Here is a 23,211-nt window from a genome sequence, read left to right as displayed (position 1 = left end):
CTTTTCTTTGGCCCGATCGCATATGCATTTCCAGGGAAAGGCCCACCCCCTGTGCACTGCTATTGCGTTATGAACACAATGCTAGTAGAACAACTGCAGCCCTACTATTTCCTATGGAAGAGTCAGGTGTCCAACACTTGAGTGTAGTAGGGACCAGCACGCTTTAGTAATGGAGTAGTTCTGTGAGCAGTAAGTACTAATCCTTTTACTACCCCCCTGCTGCCCCTTTAACTATAATTTTATGATTGAAAATATTTTAGACTTTCAGTGCACAAAAGTATATTAATAAAAACAGAATGTCATCGTGAATTCTGGAAATAAAAAAATAAATAGAATAATATTAACACCAATAATGCTTTCCAAGGTGATCATTTTTGTTTCTCCTTATTTTCTATATAAATATATCTTATTATATGTAATGCATATATTAAATACTATTAGTATGTCTTATCACATTTTGTATTTTTATACTTTGTACTCTGTGATGTGCTGAAAAACTAGGTCATTCTATTCAATAAGGTTTATCAAATAGAATTCCATCTGATAAAAAAAAGATTTTCAGCTGTGCCTTCTTGGGAGCAGTAGGGGATGCCTGAATTGTAATTGAAAACTAAGTGATGCCTTATTTCCCACATAGAAAGTCCACTATGAATTCTATCTGTCAACTGTTAGGCCCCTTCCCCACTTGCGAGTGTGATGCGATGAACTCGCATCACACTCGCAACGCAAGCTGTCGGGAACGCACGGCCCGAACGCTGCACCGCGGGAGTGAACTGACATGCTGAGTTCACTCCCGCGGTGCAGCGTTCAGGCCGTGCGTTCCCGGCAGCTTGCGTTGCGAGTGTGATGTCAGTTCATCGCATCACACTCGCAAGTGGGGAACGGGCCTTAACACTAAAACCAGTCTCTATATTATGCTCAGAATAATTTCTGATGTTCCAAACATCAATAATATGAATATCACAAATTGATAAAACAATGACATTTATAAATGACCTATAAGTCTAAGTTAGATGTTTGCTAACCCACAAAATCTATGCTTTGTGTCTTTAAAAATCACAGTATGAAGCAACCCCATGTCTGGTTAATTTAAAGTGAACATACATAAAATGTATACATGTATTTTTCCTTCTTTATCTATGATTTTCATCATTCATCATGAGAATGTCCATAAAGTCCATACTGCCTAATTCATACACAATTCCATCTTCTCAAAAGCCACTATAAAAATATGAATTACAGTATGTTTGTCTTATCAGAGTAAATATAGTAATACAGGAATCAAGCAAATTATATAAACCCAGTAAGCTCTCATGCACACGACTGTATGGTTTTTTCTGTTTTGTATATACGGCTGTATTATGGCCGTAAATACGGGACATATTGCAACAGTATGGCAATGTATTGCACTGTATCTGTACCATTTCTGTATAAAATACGGTGGGCTGGCAGATGATGGATGGGGGACTATTGGCTGGCTGACAGAATGCACCTCCCACTGGTTCTGGATACTGCACGTATATTCAGCAGCGTACGGTGCACAATCGTATGCAGGACATATGTAGCCTGTATTTTATACATTCCCATTGACTTCTTTGGGCTGCACAGAATGGAAATATGGTGGAAAATAGGACATGCTCTACATTTTTATATGGCTCGCTTACGGTACGGTACGGTGGACAATACGACAATATACATGGATGGCAGTATTGCCCATTGGAATGTATGGGGCCGTATCTGAGGCTGTACCTGAGGCCGGATAAGGACTACAAATGAACTACAACTGGTGCAAAGCTTGCTAAGCTTCAAGTTGAAAAATCCCATCATAGCTATGTAGAATTGTTCCAAGCAGGGAACCCCTCTGTATGGGGGCTGTCATAGTGAGTCACTTAGGGTGGTGATACGGTGCCCTATGAGATACATATGTTAAATAATAGGGAAATAATATTTCTGATAGGGCTGTCCTGAATCTATGGGGCGAATAATGTGTCAGGTTAGAATCACACCATATGTCCCAGATCCACCCAAATTTATCCGGACAGTGCCTATGCCTATATATGGAAGCATCTATGAGTGTATTGGTCATACTATTGCAATGCAATACATTTCCTTGTGATTCTTACCAAAAAAATACAGAGGTGATGGGAGCTCTCTTCCCCTGATAATAAACCAAATAAACAGATTTCTGGTACATATGGAACAGTCAGTGAAATAATACTAGTCAGAAAATCTGTTACATGTCTCCAGAACTGAGCTTTTGAAGCACATCATCAAGTCATATCCATAAAGTCATTCCGGACATCTAGGACAAGCAGTGGCAACCCATTTACTGCATGTGTATCGGGGTAAGGTATACTTGACGGAATTGCATTTGTGATTTTATTCCCCACTTTCAAAATACCATTACTTTAAAATTGTTCAGTTTACAGAGACATTTATGGGCTTGTTTTGTTCAGCAAAATTGGAATTTTTTATTGGAATAATTTAGTACCCCATCCAATTTTTTGGGAAACTGGAATAAATATAAAATTAGGTGAAATTGCCCAGAAACCAAAATTGCACCTTTTTTGTGTGTTTTGTTTTTATGGTTTTTCACTCAATCGTTCAGCACCTCATAATGGGTACATCACAGGGGTTCCAACATGACCACATCCATGTACCACTGCAGTTTAGGCTCTGGAGTTCAGATGTGGCACCTGACAGATTAACTGTTCCAATAAAGATCATGGCAGTAAACAGCACTATAATATATATAATACAGCAGTCAGTACTTTCCTTACAGGCTTTACCCAAACACGAGATACAGTTACATGGTGGTGCTATTAAAATTTAAAAGAAAGTACAATTCTGGGATTACTGGTAAAATTTTAATTTTACCAAATGAATTCAAAATTATATTTTCATCTTAGCAGCTTGGCTGAACAGTACAATTTTTGCAATACATGCATGAATTTCAGAATCATTTAGGATTTGGTATGTATCTTTTTGTGCTTTATTTATAGCATGCATCCCACAATTTAAAAAATCCAGTTTTTGATAACTTTTCTAACTGGACATTTACTAGCATCAGCATTACCTGCCATGTACTGTATAGTTTTACTTGGCACCTAGAAATATTAAGACATATTTTTATAGACAAACTGCAAAACCCAAGGTTACAAAATCTGTGATATATACTATTATATTTGTTAATGTGTATTAATTGTCTCTTATTCAATAAAATAAATTGTTATTAAGCAAACATATACCTTATATACTCGAGTATAAGCCTAATTTTTCAGCACAAAAAATGTGCTGAAAAACCCAAACTCGGCTTATACTCGAGTCAAAAAAATAAATAAATCAAAACTCGCCTTTCTGGCGGCACCCGTAGATCTTCTGTGCGATCCATCCGGTATTGTTGTGCTGCACGACGACGAAGGGGGGGCTATATAAACTGGGGCAGGGGCTGGCAGGTTATATACACTGGGGCAGGGGCTGGCAGGCTATATACACAGGGGCAGGGGCTGGCAGGCTATATACACAGGGGCAGGGGCTGGCTGGCTATATACACTGGGGCAGGGGCTGGCAGGTTATATACACTGGGGCAGGGACTGGCAGGCTATATACACTGGGGCAGGGGCTGGCAAGCTATATACACTGGGGCAGGGGCTGGCAAGCTATATACACTGGGGCAGGGGCTGGCTGGCTATATACACTGGGGCAGGGGCTGGCAAGCTATATACACTGGGGCAGGGGCTGGCAGGTTATATACACTGGGGCAGGGGCTGGCAAGCTATATACACAGGGGCAGGGGCTGGCTGGCTATATACACTGGGGCAGGGGCTGGCAGGTTATATACACTGGGGCAGGGACTGGCAGGCTATATACACTGGGGCAGGGGCTGGCAAGCTATATACACTGGGGCAGGGGCTGGCAAGCTATATACACTGGGGCAGGGGCTGGCTGGCTATATACACTGGGGCAGTGGCTGGCAAGCTATATACACTGGGGCAGGGGCTGGCTGGCTACATACTGGAGAGGCTGTGACCAATGCATTTCCCACCCTCGGCTTATACTCGAGTCAATAGGTTTTCCCAGTTTTTTGTGGTAAAATTAGGGGCCTTGGCTTATACTCGGGTCGGTTTTTAGATGGTCTCAGGAGCTCTTCTGCACATCAGATTTATGATAATGGCATAGACTGCTCATGAGTTGTTAATATCTGCTGTGTATTTGAGGCAACATACTAATTTGTGCCTAAATTTGAGACTTTTTGAAAAGTTGCGCATCATAACTCTGAATGGAACATCTGAATTCTCTTGATACATCTGACTTAAGTTATATCAAACAATGAAGATATTGGAGCAGCACTTGTGAACAAATATTTGCAAGTGCAGGTCTCCCAATGGCCTCACCAGACCAACTGTGATCTTCAGAAAAATTGGTAATGAAGCAGCACTTCAGTGTGAAAAATGATTTCTTTATTTCACCATAGCAAAAACTAGCAATGTTTTGCCTGCGCCTGAAAAAATGATTCCATTATTTCACATGTTTCGGATTCTCTATGAAGAGCTTGATAATGCCTTCATAGAGATGGCAAAACGTTGCTTGTTTTTGCTATGGTGAAATAAAGGAATCATTTTTCACAATGGAGTGGTGGTTCATCACCATTTTGATAGTTAGAAAGTCAGGAGAATTGAAAAATGACTTGGGTATGTCACAATAAATGCACAAAGCGTATGATACAACAATTGTGTAATTTAAATATCTCAGAAAACTGGCATACCTACAATAATTAATTTTAAAATAATAATAAGAAGGTTGTTAGTGGGTAACCCCTTAAGTGCTGCAGAGAATATTAAAATTTAATATAAAATATGCATATAGAATCACAGCTGTCAAACAACCAGTCCATAGCAAATTGTGTTGTCTGCTGAGCTGTATACAGGTCACATCAATGTGGGGCCTCCTGTACAATGTCCCAGTTTCATAGCTAGTCACAATATGTTATTGGAGAAATCTAAAATACCCAAGGGGAGAACAGGTAATTTCCATCCAGATGTTACCCTGGTCATAGTTGAGCTTACTAAGCAGCTCTGCTTTTCATTTTCTCTCTTTAATATTATATAAATGTAATGCCATTACCAATTTCTGATACTATTGAAGGAGTTGCTTTTTCAAGGATCATTAAGAAGGAATAAGCACTAGCCAGTTCATATGTATTGAGTATATTGACTATGCCAGAGATCTGAATGTTTTATTGATGGAACAAGTCAATAAAGACATCAATGACCTGATGAAAGAACAAGGCCAAGACTGAGTAGTTTCCTATTTGTAACAAAAGGGCAAATGAACAAGTTATGACATTACTATGTGTCGGTTACTGTTGTCCTGATATATCTGCAGGATCTTTTACATTAGGGGTTAAGTAAGAATGTACATATACGTTTTTCTCTTTAATATTTTTTTTTAACTAATGAGTCTTTGTATAAAAGATCAAGATTCCCATAATTTCTTTAGAAACCAGAGAACAATGGGGCACATTTACTTACCCGGTCCTGCGCGGTCGCCGATCCAGAGTGTCCGCCGGAATGCACATCTGCCGTGATTCAAGAAGATCCTGTGCCCGAAATCCTGCATGTGTCGCTTCCCCGCTCAAGTCCGCTGGAGTTCACCATCTTCTGCAGGTGCATGTAAGTGCTTGGCTTGCGAGACAAATTTAAATGTTAAATCCCGTGCTTAGTCGGAATCCGTCGGATCGTCTGACGGCCCGCCCCCGATTCCTGTCGCCTGACAGTCGGCGCCGATGCGGCAATCCCCGGCGCGGCAATCCCCGGCGCGATCCCGAAAAGTCGGGAAACCTGATGAAAATGCGGAGGTGGGACCCTTGGTAAATAAGCCCCATAATGTCCCTTGCCAGACATATGGAGATTGAAGGGAACAAAAACCATGAAAGGCATTTCCTGTGTATTAAAGTTATTGGTATATTGCGATAATGACCTAGAGCTGTTACAATCCATCTCATCACATAAGTATGCTATAAAACCAAGTAATCTGCAGAGCAGAATAACTTACAAGTTATGAATCATAGAACCGTTTCTAACAGAAATGCAAAGGTTACACTTTGCCTAACATGTTTTTTTTTTAATAAAGAACCTATATCAGATCATTGAATGTGAGCCATGGGAGCCTTGGGGAGCCCGCCATTTGTCATTGTGGTCACATTTACTTAATTCCTCATTTTACATGTGAAAAAGGTGTAGCCCTGGAAGTTTAAATGTGAATTCACTGATATTAGCCAAGGGAAGGGTAATCTTTTATTTTCATATAGCATGAAGATACAACCCCAAGAAAAAATTAAATCTTGAAGCACCTCTGGATAGTATCAGATCATTCACACATAAACTTCTGGGAGATATATTTTTTTGAAGAGCAAATTGATGAGGGGCGGAGTGGCAGATGAGGTTAATCTTTTATTTGATTTGAACATGTTAAAAAGCCTTGAAATTTGTAATTTTTATTTTACCCCAAAAAATATATTTTAATGCATACTTTTAATATACCTGGAAGCAAAAAGAATTCCAACTGGTGAAAGTCTTTTTGTTCCATTTTCACTGCGTTTTTAAAACACATTACAACAGCTGAGGAGTGGTGATTTGCCTGATTACATTCCTATTAACATTAGTGTTTTGTTAACATGTGCGTTAACATCACATTTACACTGCGTTTTGTAAATGCAAATGTTAATAGTAATGTAATTAGGCAAATCACCTCTCCTCAGCTGTTGTAATGCATTTCAAACCAACGTGAAAACGCAACCAAAACGCACCACGTGACCACATTGTGGGTCCTGTCGGAATCTTCCTGAAGATTTGCTCCCATTTTTTTTTTTTATGCACAGTGCTGCTCTACATTTATTGTTGTTCTACTGCATACATAGTATGGTGTACTGGGCTATTTTATTTAGCCTAATACAGATCTTAAAGGGGTATTCTCGCCTGGGCATTCACATTCAGTTTGATAAATCTGCCATATATAAACATTTCTTCAATTAGATGTTATTAAAAAAAATGTTTCTGTGTGAAGATAATTTCTCATAAATGTAGTCATTTTGTCCCTTAGAAACGAGATAGCTTCCTCGGATACGACCACCTCTGCCTGAGAGATTGCACAAATAAACAAAAAGTTTTTGTATATGAAATGTCCTGCAGCCGTCCTGTGGTAATGATTGCTGAATCCAGGAGGTCCGGCAGGACTCTATAGCCCAAGTCTGGACACCGCTGCCAGAGCGTGATGTGGTCGTTTCCGAGGAAGCTATCTGGTTTCTAAGGGACAACATGACTACATTTATGAGAAATTATCTTCACACAGGAACATTTTTTTTAATAACATCCAATTGAAGAAATGTTTATACATGGAAGATTAGTGAAACTGAATGTGAGTGCCCAGACGAGAATACCCCTTTAAGTATAGGTGGGTTACGTACAGGATAGGTTATTAAAGGACACCTGTCATCAGGTCTCTGCCACTTGTCCTGTCACCTCTACCTGTTGGAGCAGCTTACAAGGATCCCATCACAGCCTTTATCTAGTTATTTCATACATTAATCATTGTAAAATCATCTATTTTTTATCATGTAAATGAGGCTGGTCACATGGTCAGAGGCAGTGATGTCACCCCTGTTACCCCTCCCCTCTCCTCCCCCTGCTCATGTCTGTGTGTAATGTATAGTAATGTATAGCTAGTCTGTGTATGTCATCTGCTGACATGATGCCTCCTCCTAATATACAGGTGAGAGACACAGACATCAGCTATACATGAATCTGACATGTTCTGCTGTAACATGACTGCATGGAGCTGCTGTATCTCTCCTATACACACACAGGCTGCAGGGGGCGCCAGCACCAGGAAGCACATCATTATACAGCCTCACATCATTATACAGTACAGGCTGTCAGTCATGCACCGGGGGCGTGGCTGTGCCTCCCACTCATGAATAGAGTGGACAGCTTGAATATTCTAATGCTTCATTGGACATTTCACAGGTCATTTGCATACAGCTTTAGGACCTCATTGCTTGGGTTTACAGGCATGTAGAGGGACAATGAAGGGATAGAGGCAATGCTCTCTAATGGCAGTTTATGAAAATATATTTAGTTTAGGGGGGTTATTTTGCATGACGGGTTCTCTTTAAGTTGAATTTGTATGTAAGTCGAAACTGTATATTTTATAATAATAATTTTTTATAATATTTTAAAAAAAATTTTGGTCTCTTTGACAGTTGGATTTTAAAAATATTGGGTTTTTTTCAAAACCAAAATTAACAATAAAGCTTCATTACAGACACTTGTACTAACTGTTATAGCTGATCATTGTGGCCTAGGGCTAAAGTACAGTGAATTACTATAGTGAATTAACTAGGGGCCATCTGTAAGTCAGGTGTTCTTAAGTAGGCGGCCCCCTGTACCTGGTTGTACGGTTGTTACATCTTTGTCAGGGTCTTCTGTAGTTTGTATATTAGGTTGTATCAGGCTAAGAAGATGCTGTATTTCATCTGGTTCAATTCAGTCGACAGTCTGAATTGTGCTCTAGTGGCTGGACTGCTGATTGAAACTGCCTCGCTGCCTCTCTGCAAACTTTGCTCTGAACCAAAAAGGGTTAACCTGCTCACAATCTCAGAGCTGTGTCCCTCTCACCTGCAGCAGATTTCATACACTGATAAACTCCCTGTGTGCAGTATCCTTTGTGCAGATTCTTTGCTGGCTCTATCACAGTGATGGGCAACCTTTCAAGCTTAGTGTGTCAAAATTTGCCAAAAAACCGAGCATAACTCGGGTGGTGTGTCACCTTGACAAAAAAAAACGTAATTTTGTGATATTTATATTATTTAAATAACAAATATGTATAATTATTTCACTTCTAGGGTACTTTAACCCTAGGTTGTCTGATTGATCCTACCATGTACTGCCATACTACAGTCTGGCAGTATATGGGGATTTTCCATATCATCTTTTTATTACAATGGGGGTCATTTACTAAGGGCCCGATTCGCGTTTTCCCGACGTGTTACCCGAATATTTCCGATTTGCGCCGATTTCCCCTGAATTGCCCCGGGATTTTGGCACACGCGATCGGATTGTGGCGCATCAGCGCCGGCATGTACGCGACGGAAATCGGGGGCGTAGCCGAACGAAAATTGCACTTACGTTCACTCAGCCCGGCTCGGTGTATTCCAGTGCATTCTGATGCTCTTCAGCGCAGCAGCGCCACCTGGTGGACATCGGAGGAGCTGCCTTAATGTGCGATTTGATAGATCGATTACAATCAGACTTGTATGGAAATGCTTAGTAACCTGCAAACTTTCAGTCATGAAAGTTTACAAGTTATAGTGAGTCGCAGTTCCGCTGTCTGCATCTCCTTCATGTGGAGTAAAATAATCGCAATGTATGGCGATTTGCAAGGCATTGCGATTATTTCAGGGCTTGTAAGTCACAAAACTGACACACAAGCCCAGATGACTGTCTTTCATCATACAGTACACTGACCTTACTCCCTGTATGATGTCTTGTATGTATGATGAGAGTGGTTGTCCTCCCTCATCCCGGCTGTGGAGATGCTCAGTGTAGAGGTGGCAGCTGCTGGGACATCACACAAGGCAGCAGCGATGTGGCCTCTGTCTGTGCTGCCACCCTCCCCCCACCACAACTATCAGGAGCTGCAGAGGAGTTTGTGGAGTTGGGTCACCTCTCCTGATACTGAGCCCCTGGATGATACCTGTGCTGACTGGAGACACGAGGCACAGCTCACACAGGGGGAGGGGCCGGCCTGGGGGAGGAAGAGGAGGAGGAAGTGCTGTGAGCTCAGTTCGTGACAATCTCTCAGCCTCCGGCTACTGCACCTGAGGATGAAACTTAACCTTCCGGCGGCCGCTTGTCACTGAAAATGGCTACGCGTGTCAGCACTGACACGTGTGTCATAGGTTCGCCATCAATGCTCTATCGTCTATGTTGCTGTTTCGATATTTCTGTATTTCCGGCTTCTGATATTTGCATTTTGTACCTGACTATTCTTTGTATCTGTGATTTTGTGCATGATTTGCTTTGTTGTGACCAGGATTGTCAACCTCCCCTTTGTTATCTGTTACCTGTCCACACTTTGGTGTAGGGAGGGATTGTCTCCGTAGTTGTCCCGTATGGCAAAGGTAAGCAAACAGGGCTGTTGGGAGGCTGGAGTTTTAGGGTTCACTGTCCTGTCTGTTGTCCCTAAGTCCAGTGTCCCCATTACATTTTAACTAGCCCAATATTTTCCTTCTGCTGTGTTAATTACATGGGGGCAATTGGTAGACAGTTGCTAGGTCAAGTTCAGGTGCAAAACTAGAACAGTGCCCCATTAAGGTCATCCTCTGCCAGCCTGGTCATCTGATAATGTCTTGCCCCAATAAACGAGCGTCTGAAAACTCCAGGGCCTATGTAAATATCGGGGGGTTGTTTAGGAAAACTGGTCTTGAAAGTTATTGCCTGTATGCCATTTAACCTCTAATAGATCAGTTTCTAGCAAAGCCTTTGCGTTTTCAGGGGCAGCAGCCAATTTTGTCAACATGAATCTTGTTTTTGATTCTAGGTGTAGATTTGGTCAAACTGGATGCCCCATTCCTGGTAACAGGAGCTGCCTCTTCCCCTTTAACCCCTTAACGACTTGGCCTTTTTTAGTTTTTCACTTCCATTTTTCACTCACCAACTTCAAAAATCTATAACTTTTTTATTTTTCCACATAAAGAGCTGTGTTATGGCTTATTTTCTGCGTAACAAATTGCACTTCATGGTGACGTTATTTAATATTCCATGGCGTGTACTGAAAGCGGGAAAAAAATTCCAAATGCAGTGAAAATGGTGAAAAACCACATTTGCGACGTTTTCTTGTGGGCTTGGATTTTACAGCTTTCACTCTAAGTCCCAAATGACATAATGTTTTCATACATTTAAAAAAATTAAAACCTCCTGTACAAAATAATTTTTTTTTATTTTGCCATCTTCTGGCGCCAATAACTTTTTCATACTTTGGTGTACGGAGCTGTGGGTGGTGTCATTTTTTGCGAATTTTGATGGCGTTTTTTGATCACTTTTTATGAATTTTTTTATATTTTTCAAAATGGCAAAAAAATGCCATTTTCGACTTTGGACGCTATTTTCCGTTACGGGGTTAAAGGCAGTGAAAAAACGTTATTATATTTTGATAAATCAGGCATTTTCAGACGCGGCGATACCTAATTTGTTTATGATTTTTACTGTTTATTTATTTTTATATCAGTTCTAGGGAAAGGGGGGGTGATTTGAACTTTTAGGTTTTTTTATTATAATTTTTTTTTTAAAACTTTTTTTTATTTTTACTTTTACTATTTTTCAGACTCCCTAGGGTACTCTAACCCTAGGTAGTCTGATTCATCCTATCATATACTGCCATACTACTGTATGGCAGTATATGTGGATTTTACTCCCCATGCATTACAATGTGCAATTAGCACATTGTAACGCATGGGTTAAAACAAAGTAGCCTCAGGTATTCGGAACACCCGAGGCTACCATGGCGACGGATCGCCGCTCCCCATGACGTCATCGGGGAGCGGCGATCCACGACAAGATGGCGGCGCCCATCCGGCACCATCTCTTTGAAGCATTGCCGGCGGCGATCAAGGAGAAAACGCCCGCAATCGGTGCTAGCACCAATCGCGGGTGTTACCGGTAAGCCTTTGCTGCAATATGCAGCAAAGACTTACCGGCCATGGAGAGGGCTCGGCCCGCGAGCCCTCTCCATGCACCGGGACCCGGCGCGCGCCGTACTACCCTGTTTCCCTTAAAATAAGACAACCCCGAAAATAAGACCTAGTGCAATTTTGTTCAGGCTTATAAATATAAGGCCTCCCCTGAAAATAAGACCTAGCGGCAGTCATTGCAGCAGCTCCCCCCACATCATACATTAGTATTAGGAAATCTTTTAGATGCTGTAGAAGGTTGTGCCATGGAGAAGAATTCATGGAAGTAAATCACTTGCTGTTGTGCTTCAAATGTGATACCAGGAGCGACCAGGATAAGAAGGGGTCATTTAAGGAAGATTGGAGCCAATGATTCTAATAGAAATGGAGTCACAAGAAATACAGCATGAAATTCAGAGTTTGGAGAGTCCTAAGAATGTTAGAGAAGTTGATCTTTTGTTCAACAATAAATGTAAATTCTTGTTCATGGAAGAATAAAACATCCCCTGAAAATAAGACCTAGTGCCCTTTAAGGAGCAAAAATTAATATAAGGCACTGTCTTATTTTCAGGGAAACAGGGTAGTACGGCGCGCGTCGGGAAGGGGTTAAGGGATGGCAAGGTTTGTTTCAAGACTCCCCATATTAATGGAGTTGCCGGAATTTTATATTTTCAATAATTTGTCTGCTGATATCATTATAGGGATTTGTTAATGATATCTTCTGGGATCTTCTGGATCAGTATGCTGTTGTTTATTTGGATGATGATATCTTTTTATTTTCTTTCGATTGAGCCACCCATATAAAACACATCAGAAACATATCATCAAGGCACCATCTGAATCAATTATTTGATAAACTTTCTAATTATCTTTTCTAGGTTACGTTATCACTCCTGGGTCTTTTTGTATGGATACCATCAAAGTCACAGCTATTGGGAAATGGGAAAGTTCCACTGATTTGAAAGCCCTACAATGATTTTTAGGGTTTTGTAACTATTACTGAAAATTTATTAAACATGCTGCATTTACGCAAACGTATGGGGGATATATACACGGCCACGGCAAAATAGAACCTGCTCTATCTTTTGGCCACAAGCACGGTGTGCACCACTATTTTCTGTGGAGGGGGGAGAGGCGAGCCACGCTCACGTCTCCATCTCTACAGCGCGCCTGCCCGGCCGTAGACTTGTGGGCACACATTTGTGTTCATACAACCTTACTAGGAAAGGTGGTGATGTAACCAATTGGTTTCCAGAGTCTACGTTCATACAGCTAAAGAGGAGCTTTATGAACACGCTTGTATATATTTTACCTGATCTGAATCAACCTTTTGTTGTTCTAGACAAGGGCGTCCTGACCAATCTACAATCTGCGGCCTTTTTCTCAAGGATGTTCTCCTCCTCAATTTTGATGTGGGCAACTGTGAACTCCTGGCAATAAAGTGCATGGAATTCCAGAAAATATTGTTTCTGACCGCGGTGTACAATTTGTGTCAAGGTTCTGGAGGGAGTTCTGTGCTTTTTACACAGAGACAGATAGACAGAGTCTAAAACTAAACTTTGGAAGAATTTTTAAAACACTCTGTCTGTGACAAGAAAAGTGAAGACAATTCCTTCCTCTCACAGAGTTTGCTCTAAACAATAGGGGAAACTCTTCCATCAAAGTGTCATCGTTCTATTGTAATTATGGGTTTAATACCAAATAAAAGTCAACATTTTAATGACAGCTCAGTCTGGAACCTGGCTAAAGTAACACAATGTGTCACAGTCTTCTGCAGTTCATACTATCAGGCTGAGAACACACTGAAATTCTTATGGTTAATTTCAGTCAGAAGTCTGAATAGTTCTCTAGTGACTGGATTGCTGAACTACCTCACCTAGCTCTCTAAAAACTTTGAACCAGCACATGTTAACATTCTCACACTCTCAGAGCTCTGTCCCTCTTACCTGGAGTAGACCTCATACTCATACTGATTTTCATCATGACATATTTATCATAGATTGTGTGCACAATCCTCTTGGCTAGTTAAACATTATTTGCTAGCGCTTTCGTACATAATGCTGTATGGATCTCATGCCTATTTTTTATCTGTGATTTTGTGCCTGATTTGTCACAGGGAGGGACCACCTTCATGGTTGTCCCATTTCACCTAGGATACACTTAGGCAAGCAGGCAGGGCTGTTGGGGGGCTGTCCTGTCTGTTGTCTCTGAGTCTGGGGCCCCACCATAAGTTTATGTGTCTATTTTGTCATTATTTTGCCATATTTTGTCACTATTTCTTGAAATAGTATTTATGGTATTGGCTGCTTTTTGAAAAGCTTTTTTTGTCTTTTTCTGTGCATCTTGTAAACTAATGTGTCAGGCCTTAGTATTCTCTGGCTTAGTATGCATTCATTGGCCTATACCTCAATAACCCACTCTCTGTTAACCACTGAGATAATTTGTTCCTCCAAAATTATCACATTAGTATTTTGAATGTTAAAATTTTATACACAAGTGCAAAATCTACACTAACAAGGACCACATAAGAACATGAAACCTATAATGATATGAGGTATAGTGCTAAAAAGGCAGGTTTTGTCATGCTAAGAAAGATTGCACACTGTATGAACAATAGACCCCATTTACACATACAAATATCTGTCTAAATCGAAGCTTCATTTTAATTATAGCCTCTTAATTAAAGAAAGCAACTCTATCTGACATCTGGGAATTGATGATCTTCCTTTGATTTTGCCTTTTATTTTCTTTATATAAATGTAAACTAACTGTGAATGTTAAATCATGTTTTGAATGTTTCCTTTTATGACTAAGAAAAAAAAAAGTTGAATACTGTATGTATATACTTATCAGGATCTGAATCTGTTATGGAATATACAACATGACTTGAGCAAGAGCATAAATTCTAATGTATTCCACCAAAATTCACTTGCACTATTGTCCCTATGGCAGTTACTTTTTCTAACATCACAGCGTCGTGTGTCTGGAAATTACTTTCCAAAATATGAAGTGTTTAATAATTCTAAAGTTTGAATATTAAAACACCAGTAAGAAAACATTAAGATTAGATGATTCCTGTAGATATTCTGAGGAGAAAGAACCTCAGCAAGGGAAAACCTGGAGAGTCACTTTAAGGTCTCTGATGCTTTCTGATATATGACAGGTAACAAAATCTTTACATTTCATATTGAAATAACCCCTCAGTATAATAAAAACACAACGATAATGATATGAATATTGACCTTGCTATCACTCCTGATGCTCTGATGACTTTTCTTCAATGATTAATGATATGCTCTTACCCTCTTAAACTGCTGTGTCCTTCACTTGTGTCTTTGTCTTACAAGTGAAGGACACACTAGAAAAAAAAGACAAAGGCTGATCCTCTGTTCCTGCCACAAATCTCACAAGAATGATCATAAAAATTTGGCGATAAACTGGTTTACATGAACACATATTAAAATATGTCATTGTAAAAGACTTTAAGAAATTAATATTATTTTCTTTTCTTACAGGTTTTACTGGGACCTAACAATGTTACTGTTGATGGTGGGAAATCTCATTATTATTCCAGTGGGCATCACTTTCTTTAAGGAGGAAAACACGCCTGCGTGGATTGTGTTTAACGTTGTCTCAGATACTTTTTTCCTTGTGGATCTGGTGCTGAACTTTCGCACAGGGATTGTAGTAGAGGACAATACAGAAATTATTCTAGAGCCACAACGTATCAAAATTCGTTATCTTAAAAGTTGGTTTCTTGTGGACTTTGTATCCTCCATTCCTGTGGACTACATTTTTCTTATTGTGGAAACACGAATTGACTCAGAGGTTTATAAGACTGCCAGAGCCTTACGAATAGTACGCTTCACTAAAGTGCTCAGCTTGCTTCGACTCCTGAGACTATCCAGGCTTATCCGTTATATTCATCAGTGGGAGGAAGTAGGTTTGAGTAGTTCTACATTATTACTTTTTTGTTTTATTGTTTTATAAAGTAAATGAAAGTAATGAAAACAATATAAAGTAATGAAAATGTACTCTTTCTTATCACTTTTGTGTTGTTAGATTCCACCCTTTAGGATTGGATCTAGCTTCTAACTTTTTCTGCATCTTCTGATTAGTTTCTTAATATTTTAACAGCTTCACCCACTTAATTTCTTATTTTATTTCTGTATTTAATATTATCCTCTAAAGTATCTTTATTTCTAATTTCTATATTTTCCCCTTCAGATCTTTCATATGACCTATGACCTGGCAAGTGCTGTGGTACGCATTGTTAATCTTATTGGCATGATGTTACTTCTTTGCCACTGGGATGGCTGCTTGCAGTTTTTGGTTCCCATGTTGCAGGAATTTCCTGATAATTGTTGGGTTTCATTGAACCGCATGCAGGTGAGTATAATAATTGAGAAGTAGTTTTCATGGTTTTTGCACATTTAGCCTTTTTGTAATTTGCAGTTTCATCAAAAATATTTTATTGATAAAGCTGACCATAGAAAAAAGGTAGGATGCAGTTTTTGAAACTACCAAACACATACAGTCTTCATGCCCCCTGGAAATCAGAGGGTACCTGCTGAAAAAATGTAAAAAATGGCACACAAATTCTAAGCCTTATAACAAGTAAAATATGTAGAAGCTTAAAAACCATGTCAACATAAAGCAGACTTTTGGGAAATGTAAGTTATGAATTAATTTGGGTGCTATAACTATCTGTTTAAAAAGTAGAGAATTTAAAACTTTAAAATGAAGAATTTTTCAACATTTTTGCCAAATTTCCAAACACAAAATATATCATCCAAATTTTAAAACTTATTTGAAGTACAATGTGTCACGAGAAAACAATTTTTAAAATCCCCCAGATATGTTAAAGTGTTCCAAAGCAATAACCACTTATGTTGACACTGTCCTAAAGGGTTAAAACCATGTTGTTGTTGTTGATCTTTTATTTTTGTTTATATTCTTAAAGGGGTGCTCCAATTACTGTAAATTTATGTAATTCTTTTTATGATAAAAAGCTTTTTCCAATATACTTTCTGTATCAATTCCTTACAATTTTCTAGATATCTGCTGGCTGTCATTCTATGGAAGGTTTCTATGTTTACTACTAGTGGACAGAAATCTGACCATGGTCACACAGGTGCACAGCTCGTTATAACACACAGCTCTGATTACTGTCTGTGATATGACGAGCTGGGCACCTGTGGGACCATGGTCCTATTTCTGTCCACTAGTAGTAAACATAGAAACCTTCCATAGAATAACAGCAAGCAGAGATCTAGAAATCCATGAGAAATTGATATGGAAAGTATATTGGAAAATTGTTTGTAACGTTTTATCATAAAACAAGAACAATAATTTGCTGAAATGGGAATATCCCTTTAAGTCTCAGGCATTGTTCTACTCTTGTGATGTTTGAGTTTGCTGCATTATAGTAAACTCACCATAGGGTAGGAGATGTATACAAGCCATGTATACTCAGATTCCTAATGAGTACAGAGGGTATGTGAAGTATTGCAGAAAGGCTTCTTATACTGTTTATGATATAAACAATCTTTATTTGTATAATCTAAAGTGATGAATAGGATTTATGACACAACATTGAATATGTGAATATCTTTTCTCATCACATTTTAAGCTCAATGCAGTGTGGGTAGTAGTCACAGATCCACATATTTACATATTATAATAGAAGACATATTTGTGAAGTTTGCAGGAAGTTCTCATTTCCATTTCAGATGTCTTCTATTCAGCCTAGCAATGTCTCCAAGGTTATTTCTAAAGCCTTGCCAAATTAATTATAATATCTGTATGAATCTTTCTCTTCCTAAGAACATTCAGAGTCTTTCTATAGTCAAATTTGTCATTATTTGCTACAGGCTTCAATGATCAAGAAGTAACAAAAATATGATTCACTAGTAAATGCCTATATAAAGATAGGGAAACATTGATCAGTCTCAAATAATAATTTAAAAAGAGAGGAGTAGTGGTATCTACTTCACATGGGAAGTTGTAAGGGTTTGATCAGATTTTGACTTGTTACCAGATGGCAGTCGGAGAATATTATCTGTGTTTTTAAGAACCTGTCAAATACTATTTCTACTATACTGTGCAATATGATGGCTCTACGACTACAAGCTTAAACCTGGAATGGCAAACTGAAGTACAGGACAAAAACAAATATATTTAAATGCAATATATATATATAACAATACATATAACAGTGTGTATGTATATGTGTATATATATTTATATATACACAAAAGTTTATATACAGAAAAACGTTTCCTAATGGCACTGCTGAATACAATCTGGTGCCAGCACATAAGAAATGGCCGAGTCCTTCAAATATGAAAATAGAAAACAGGCGGAACTCCAGATTGGTGGAACAAATTCAAGTAATCTTTATTCCCAAGCTATAGATTTATAACAGTTTGAAGTATCAGTACTAATGATATTGATAACCAGTTATTAAATATGTTTGATCAAAAAGTCATTTTCTCTCATGTTAAAATAATCATATATAGAAACCAGAAGTTTACATACACAATATAAAAAGCCACATATTCCTGTTTTTCTCTTTTTTTTCTGATACTAAAGCAGAATAAACCTTTCCCTTTTTATGTCAAATAGGATTACTAAAATTGAGAGAATTTTTTAAGCCATTTTTATTACTTTTTGCAAAGCCAAAAGGCCACTGTGCCCAATCAATTTGGGACAGCCCATATGATGATGTCATGTCTTTGGAAGCTTCTTATTTGCAACATCTGAAAGGTTTATTGGCTACACTTGAGTTCATTAGAGACACACATGTGGATATATATTTTAGGGCACACAGCATGTGAAAAACAGCTAAGATATCGGGAAGAGAATTGTGGACTTGCACAAGTCTGTTTCATCCTTGGGTGCAATTTCCAGAAACCTGAAGGTGCCTCATTCATCTGTACAAACAATTATAAACAAGTACAAACAAGATTGGAATGTTCTGCCATCATACCATTCAGGAAGGAGAGAGGTTCCAGAGTCCCAGAAATGAACATGCTTTGGTCCACAATGTGCATATCAACCCAAGAACAAAAGCAAAAAACCTTGTAAAGATGCTGACTGAAGCTGGTAAGCGTTATCATTATCCACATTGAAACGAGTACTGTATTGACATGGGCTGAAAGGCCACTCTTTAAAAGACAACTAAATTGAGACTTGTGCACTTCACAAAATAGATGGCATCATGACGAAAGTACATTTCGTGGCAATACTGAAGCACATCAGCTGGAAAGTTAAAGCTTGGTTGCAAATGGGTCTTCCAAATGAACAATGACCTGAAGCATGCTGTCAACAATAAGAACCAATGATATTATACCAAGGACTAATGATAAGATGATTTTGACCAATGTTTCATCCCGATGATGTGCACTAATGACAAAAGAGAAGACATACAAGACCATTGATAATATCCCTCGATCAGGGGCTCCACACATCAAAATGATGACAATAGTGAGCAAAAATACCAGAAGAACACACATGTAACAAAGGCTACTGCTATACAAAAAAGAAGGAAGCTGATGTGTAAACAAAATAAGCAAATTTTATTTTATTGAATCACAAGATGGATAAAAGCATTTAAAAACCCAAAAAGGGAATAAGAACAAAAAAGTCTCCCCACAGTAGATAATGCCCAGTATACAAAGGTATGAAACAAATACCGAGGCTACAACCTATTAATGCACAAACAAAAGAACATAGTATACACATAAGTATGTTAGAATAAAGTTCATTATGCAAATTAATACACATTCAGGACTAGAGTATATATATATATATATATATATATATATATACTGTATATATATATATATATAGATAGATAGATAGATAGATAGATAGATAGATATAAGAAAGTACATGGGATAGTACAAACTTAGGGGAAGCTAAGTCCCAATATGATATCAGGGTAAAGTGCAGCGTGCAATGGTGTAGCCAACTAGTAACACAATCCATGAAAAAGCTAAGCATTAGAGATTAGAAATACATCATATTACCCAGAGTGATCAAGTCCCGGTGATAGGGGGGAGACGAGAAATGCCCCATGCGTATCGCCCGACTAGCTGGCTTCCTTAGGGGATGTTTTGGATGTATACATACTTCATACATACTATGAAGAATGGGGTGGCAACATCATGCTTTGAGGCTGTTTCTCTGCAAAGATACCAGGAAGCCTGATTCGTGTACATGAAAGAATGAATAGGGCTATGTGTCATGTGATTTTGAGTGCAAACTTCCTTCCATGAGCAAGAGCACTGAAGATGAAACACGGCTGGGTCTTTCAGCATGACAATGATCCCAAGAACATTGCCACGGCAACAAAAGAGGGGCTTCATAATGAGCATTTCAAGGTCCTGGAGTGGCCCAGCCACAACCACATAGAAAACCTTTGGAGGGAGTTGAAAGTCTGTGTTGCTCATTGGCAGCCCCACAATATCACTGCTCTAGAGGAGATCTGCATGGAGGAATGGGCCAATCTTGTGAAGACTTACAGAAAACATTGACCTCTGTCATTGCCAACAAAGGATATATAACAAAGTATTGAGATGAACTTTTATTATTGACCAAATAATTTACAAATAAATTCTTTAAAAATCAGACTTTTCTGGATTTGTTTGCTAATTTTTGTCTCTCGTAGTTGAAGTCTACTAGAGATGAGCGAGCACTAAAATGCTCGGGTACTCGTTATTCGAGACGAACTTTTCCCGATGCTCGAGTGCTCGTCTCGAATAACGAGCCCCATTGAAGTCAATGGGAGACTCGAGCATTTTTCAAGGGGACCAAGGCTCTGCACAGGGAAGCTTGGCCAAACACCTGGGAACCTCAGAAAAGGATGGAAACACCACGGAAATGGACAGGAAACAGCAGGGGCAGCATGCATGGATGCCTCTGAGGCTGCTTAATCGCACCATTATGCCAAAATTATGGGCAACAGCATGGCCATGACAGAGTGACAGAATGAAGCTAGATAGCATCTAAAACATCCAATAATTGACCCTGACACTATAGGGGACTTCATGCAGAGGCAGCGGCAGCAGCGGCAGGCTAGAGAGTGGCATGGCGACATACCCTAAATGGACTCAGGCTTCAAACCAATGGGTGGCAGAGAGGAACCAAAGGAGGTGAGCAAGAAGCGCTCAAATAATATCGGTACATGATAAAAGTTTGCCAGTATATTTTGTGGATTACACAGCAGGGTGGCGACAAAGTTAACATGGAAGCCATGAAAACAACCCAAAATTCTGCCTGACACAGCTCGTTTGATAAGGGGACCATGTATGGAGGCAGTGAACTAGTAGTAGATTAAAGGTGCTGCAGTTAAAACTATGTTAGTTGGATCTTGGCATGGAGCTGGCGCTCCGCTGCCAGGCGAGCTTTCGCCAATCCAAGCCCCTGTCTCTAGGCTACTCCCCAAACAGCACTTCTAAGAACCTTTTGTATAAGATCAAGTGTAATAGCGTTCTTATAAGTTTAGGATATGGCGGGTGAGGGGAATGGAAACAGATGCGCAAGAAGCGCTGAAATAATATTGGTAAATGATAAAAGTTTGCCAGTATATTTTGTGGATTACACAGCAGGGTGGCGACAAAGTTAACAAGTTTGTTGTGGAAGCCATGAAAACAACCCAAAATTCTGCCTGACACAGCTCGTTTGATAAGGGGACCATGTATGCCTACAGTTCATGCCAGTCGCTGCTCTGGCTGCCAGTCTCCTTTCGAATACAGTTTAAAATAATAACCCTCATCCATAAAGCTCTGTATAATGCTGCACCCCCCTACCTCTCCTCTCTTATCTCAGTCTATCGCCCAACCCGTGCTCTTAGATCCGCCAGTGATCTTAGATCAACCTCTACCCTAGTGCGGACCTCCCACTCGCGTCTCCAAGACTTCTCTAGAGCTGCACCAATTCTATGGAATGCTCTGCCCCGGACTATCAGATTAATACCTAACCTCCAAAGTTTCAAACGTGCTCTTAAAACCCATTTCTTTAGGCAAGCCTATAACACTCATTAACTGCATGAAGTTTTAACTCTTCTACTAACCCGTCCTGTGTCGTCCTCCCATCTGTTATGCAGCAACCAACAGGCACCAGACTTCTATGCAGTCCCATTCACCCTGGACCTGGTGACGGCTGAGTGGTTCAAGCGACAGCAATTCCATTTATTATATTTTGTTCTATTCCCTAAGAAGAATGGCTTGACCATTAAAAATTCTTTTACCTCGTGTTACCCCATCATCTTCATAAACCGTAAGCTCTGGCGAGCAGGGACCTCACTCCTGTTGTTCCATACAAATGTTGTGCTCTGTTACATTACATTTGTATTTGTTTCCTATGATTTGTAAAGCGCTACGGAATATGATGGCGCTATATAAATAAAGATTATTATTATTATTATTATGGAGGCAGTGAACTAGTAGTAGATTAAAGGTGCTGCACTTAAAACTATGTTAGTTGGATCTTGGGATGGAGCTGGCGCTCCGCTTCCAGGCGAGCTTTCGCCAATCCAAGCCCCTGTCTCTAGGCTACTCCCCAAACAGCACTTCTAAGAACCTTTTGTATAAGATCAAGTGTAGTAGCGTTCTTTGGGATATGGCGAGAGAGGGGAATGTAAACAGATGCGCAAGAAGCGCTGAAATAATATCGGTAAATGATAAAAGTTTGCCAGTATCTTTTGTGGATTACACAGCAGGGTGGCGAGAAAGTTAACAAGTTTGATGTGGAATGCCCTGTAATAGCTCTTGGGCGGTGTGCCTTTTATCGGCTAGGCTCAGCAGTTTGAGCACCGCCTGCTGTCGCTTAGCGACGGCACTGCTGCTGTGCCTAGAGCTACCGACTGATGGCGCCATGGCCACGGATGGTAATTCGGAGGAGGAGGAGGTGGAGGAGGGGTGGGAGGAGGAGGAGGTATAGTAGGCCTTTGAGACCTGGACCGAGGTAGGCCCCGCAATCCTCTGCGTCGGCAGTATATCACCAGCCCCAGGGTCAGACTCGGTCCCAGCGTGCACCAAGTTAAGTGTAGTAGCGTTCTTATAAGTTTGGGATATGGCGGGTGAGGGGAATGTAAACAGATGCGCAAGAAGCGCTGAAATAATATTGGTAAATGATAAAAGTTTGCCAGTATATTTTGTGGATAACACAGCTGGGTGGCGACAAAGTTAACAACTTTGATGTGGAATCCATGAAAACAACCCAAATTTCTGCCTGACACACCTCGTTTGATAAAGGGACGATGTATGGAGGCAGCTATATGGACGACTTTTGGAGGTAGCAATGGAGACAACGTGTGGAGGCTGCTATGGAGACAATTTAATTTGGATAGTGCCTGTATGTGGCAGTCCAAAAAAGTTTTCAAACCAGAGGAGCAGGTAGGTGGCCCTCCAGAAAAATGGAATAGATTGAGTGCCTGTATGTGGCAGTCCAAAAAACTTTTCAAACCAGAGGAGCAG

At 39.8% G+C, this 23,211-nt stretch overlaps 1 protein-coding gene across 1 annotated transcript in view; it reads left to right on the top strand.

Annotated features, from left to right (window-relative positions):
* The window catches only part of HCN4 (hyperpolarization activated cyclic nucleotide gated potassium channel 4), a 119,176-nt gene that overhangs the window by 65,422 nt on the left and 30,543 nt on the right, over positions 1-23,211 (top strand). Inside the window, exons 2-3 of the mRNA XM_072147826.1 lie at positions 15,244-15,667; positions 15,956-16,117. Of these exons, the coding sequence (XP_072003927.1) occupies positions 15,244-15,667; positions 15,956-16,117 (586 nt within the window). The remainder of the gene's footprint in view (positions 1-15,243; positions 15,668-15,955; positions 16,118-23,211) is intronic.

The sequence above is a fragment of the Engystomops pustulosus genome, chromosome 4 (genome assembly GCF_040894005.1).
Source record: "Engystomops pustulosus chromosome 4, aEngPut4.maternal, whole genome shotgun sequence".
NCBI classification, from domain to species: Eukaryota; Metazoa; Chordata; class Amphibia; order Anura; family Leptodactylidae; genus Engystomops; species Engystomops pustulosus.
Note: the sequence above shows the minus strand (reverse complement) of the source record. Positions and strands in the feature narration are given on the sequence as shown.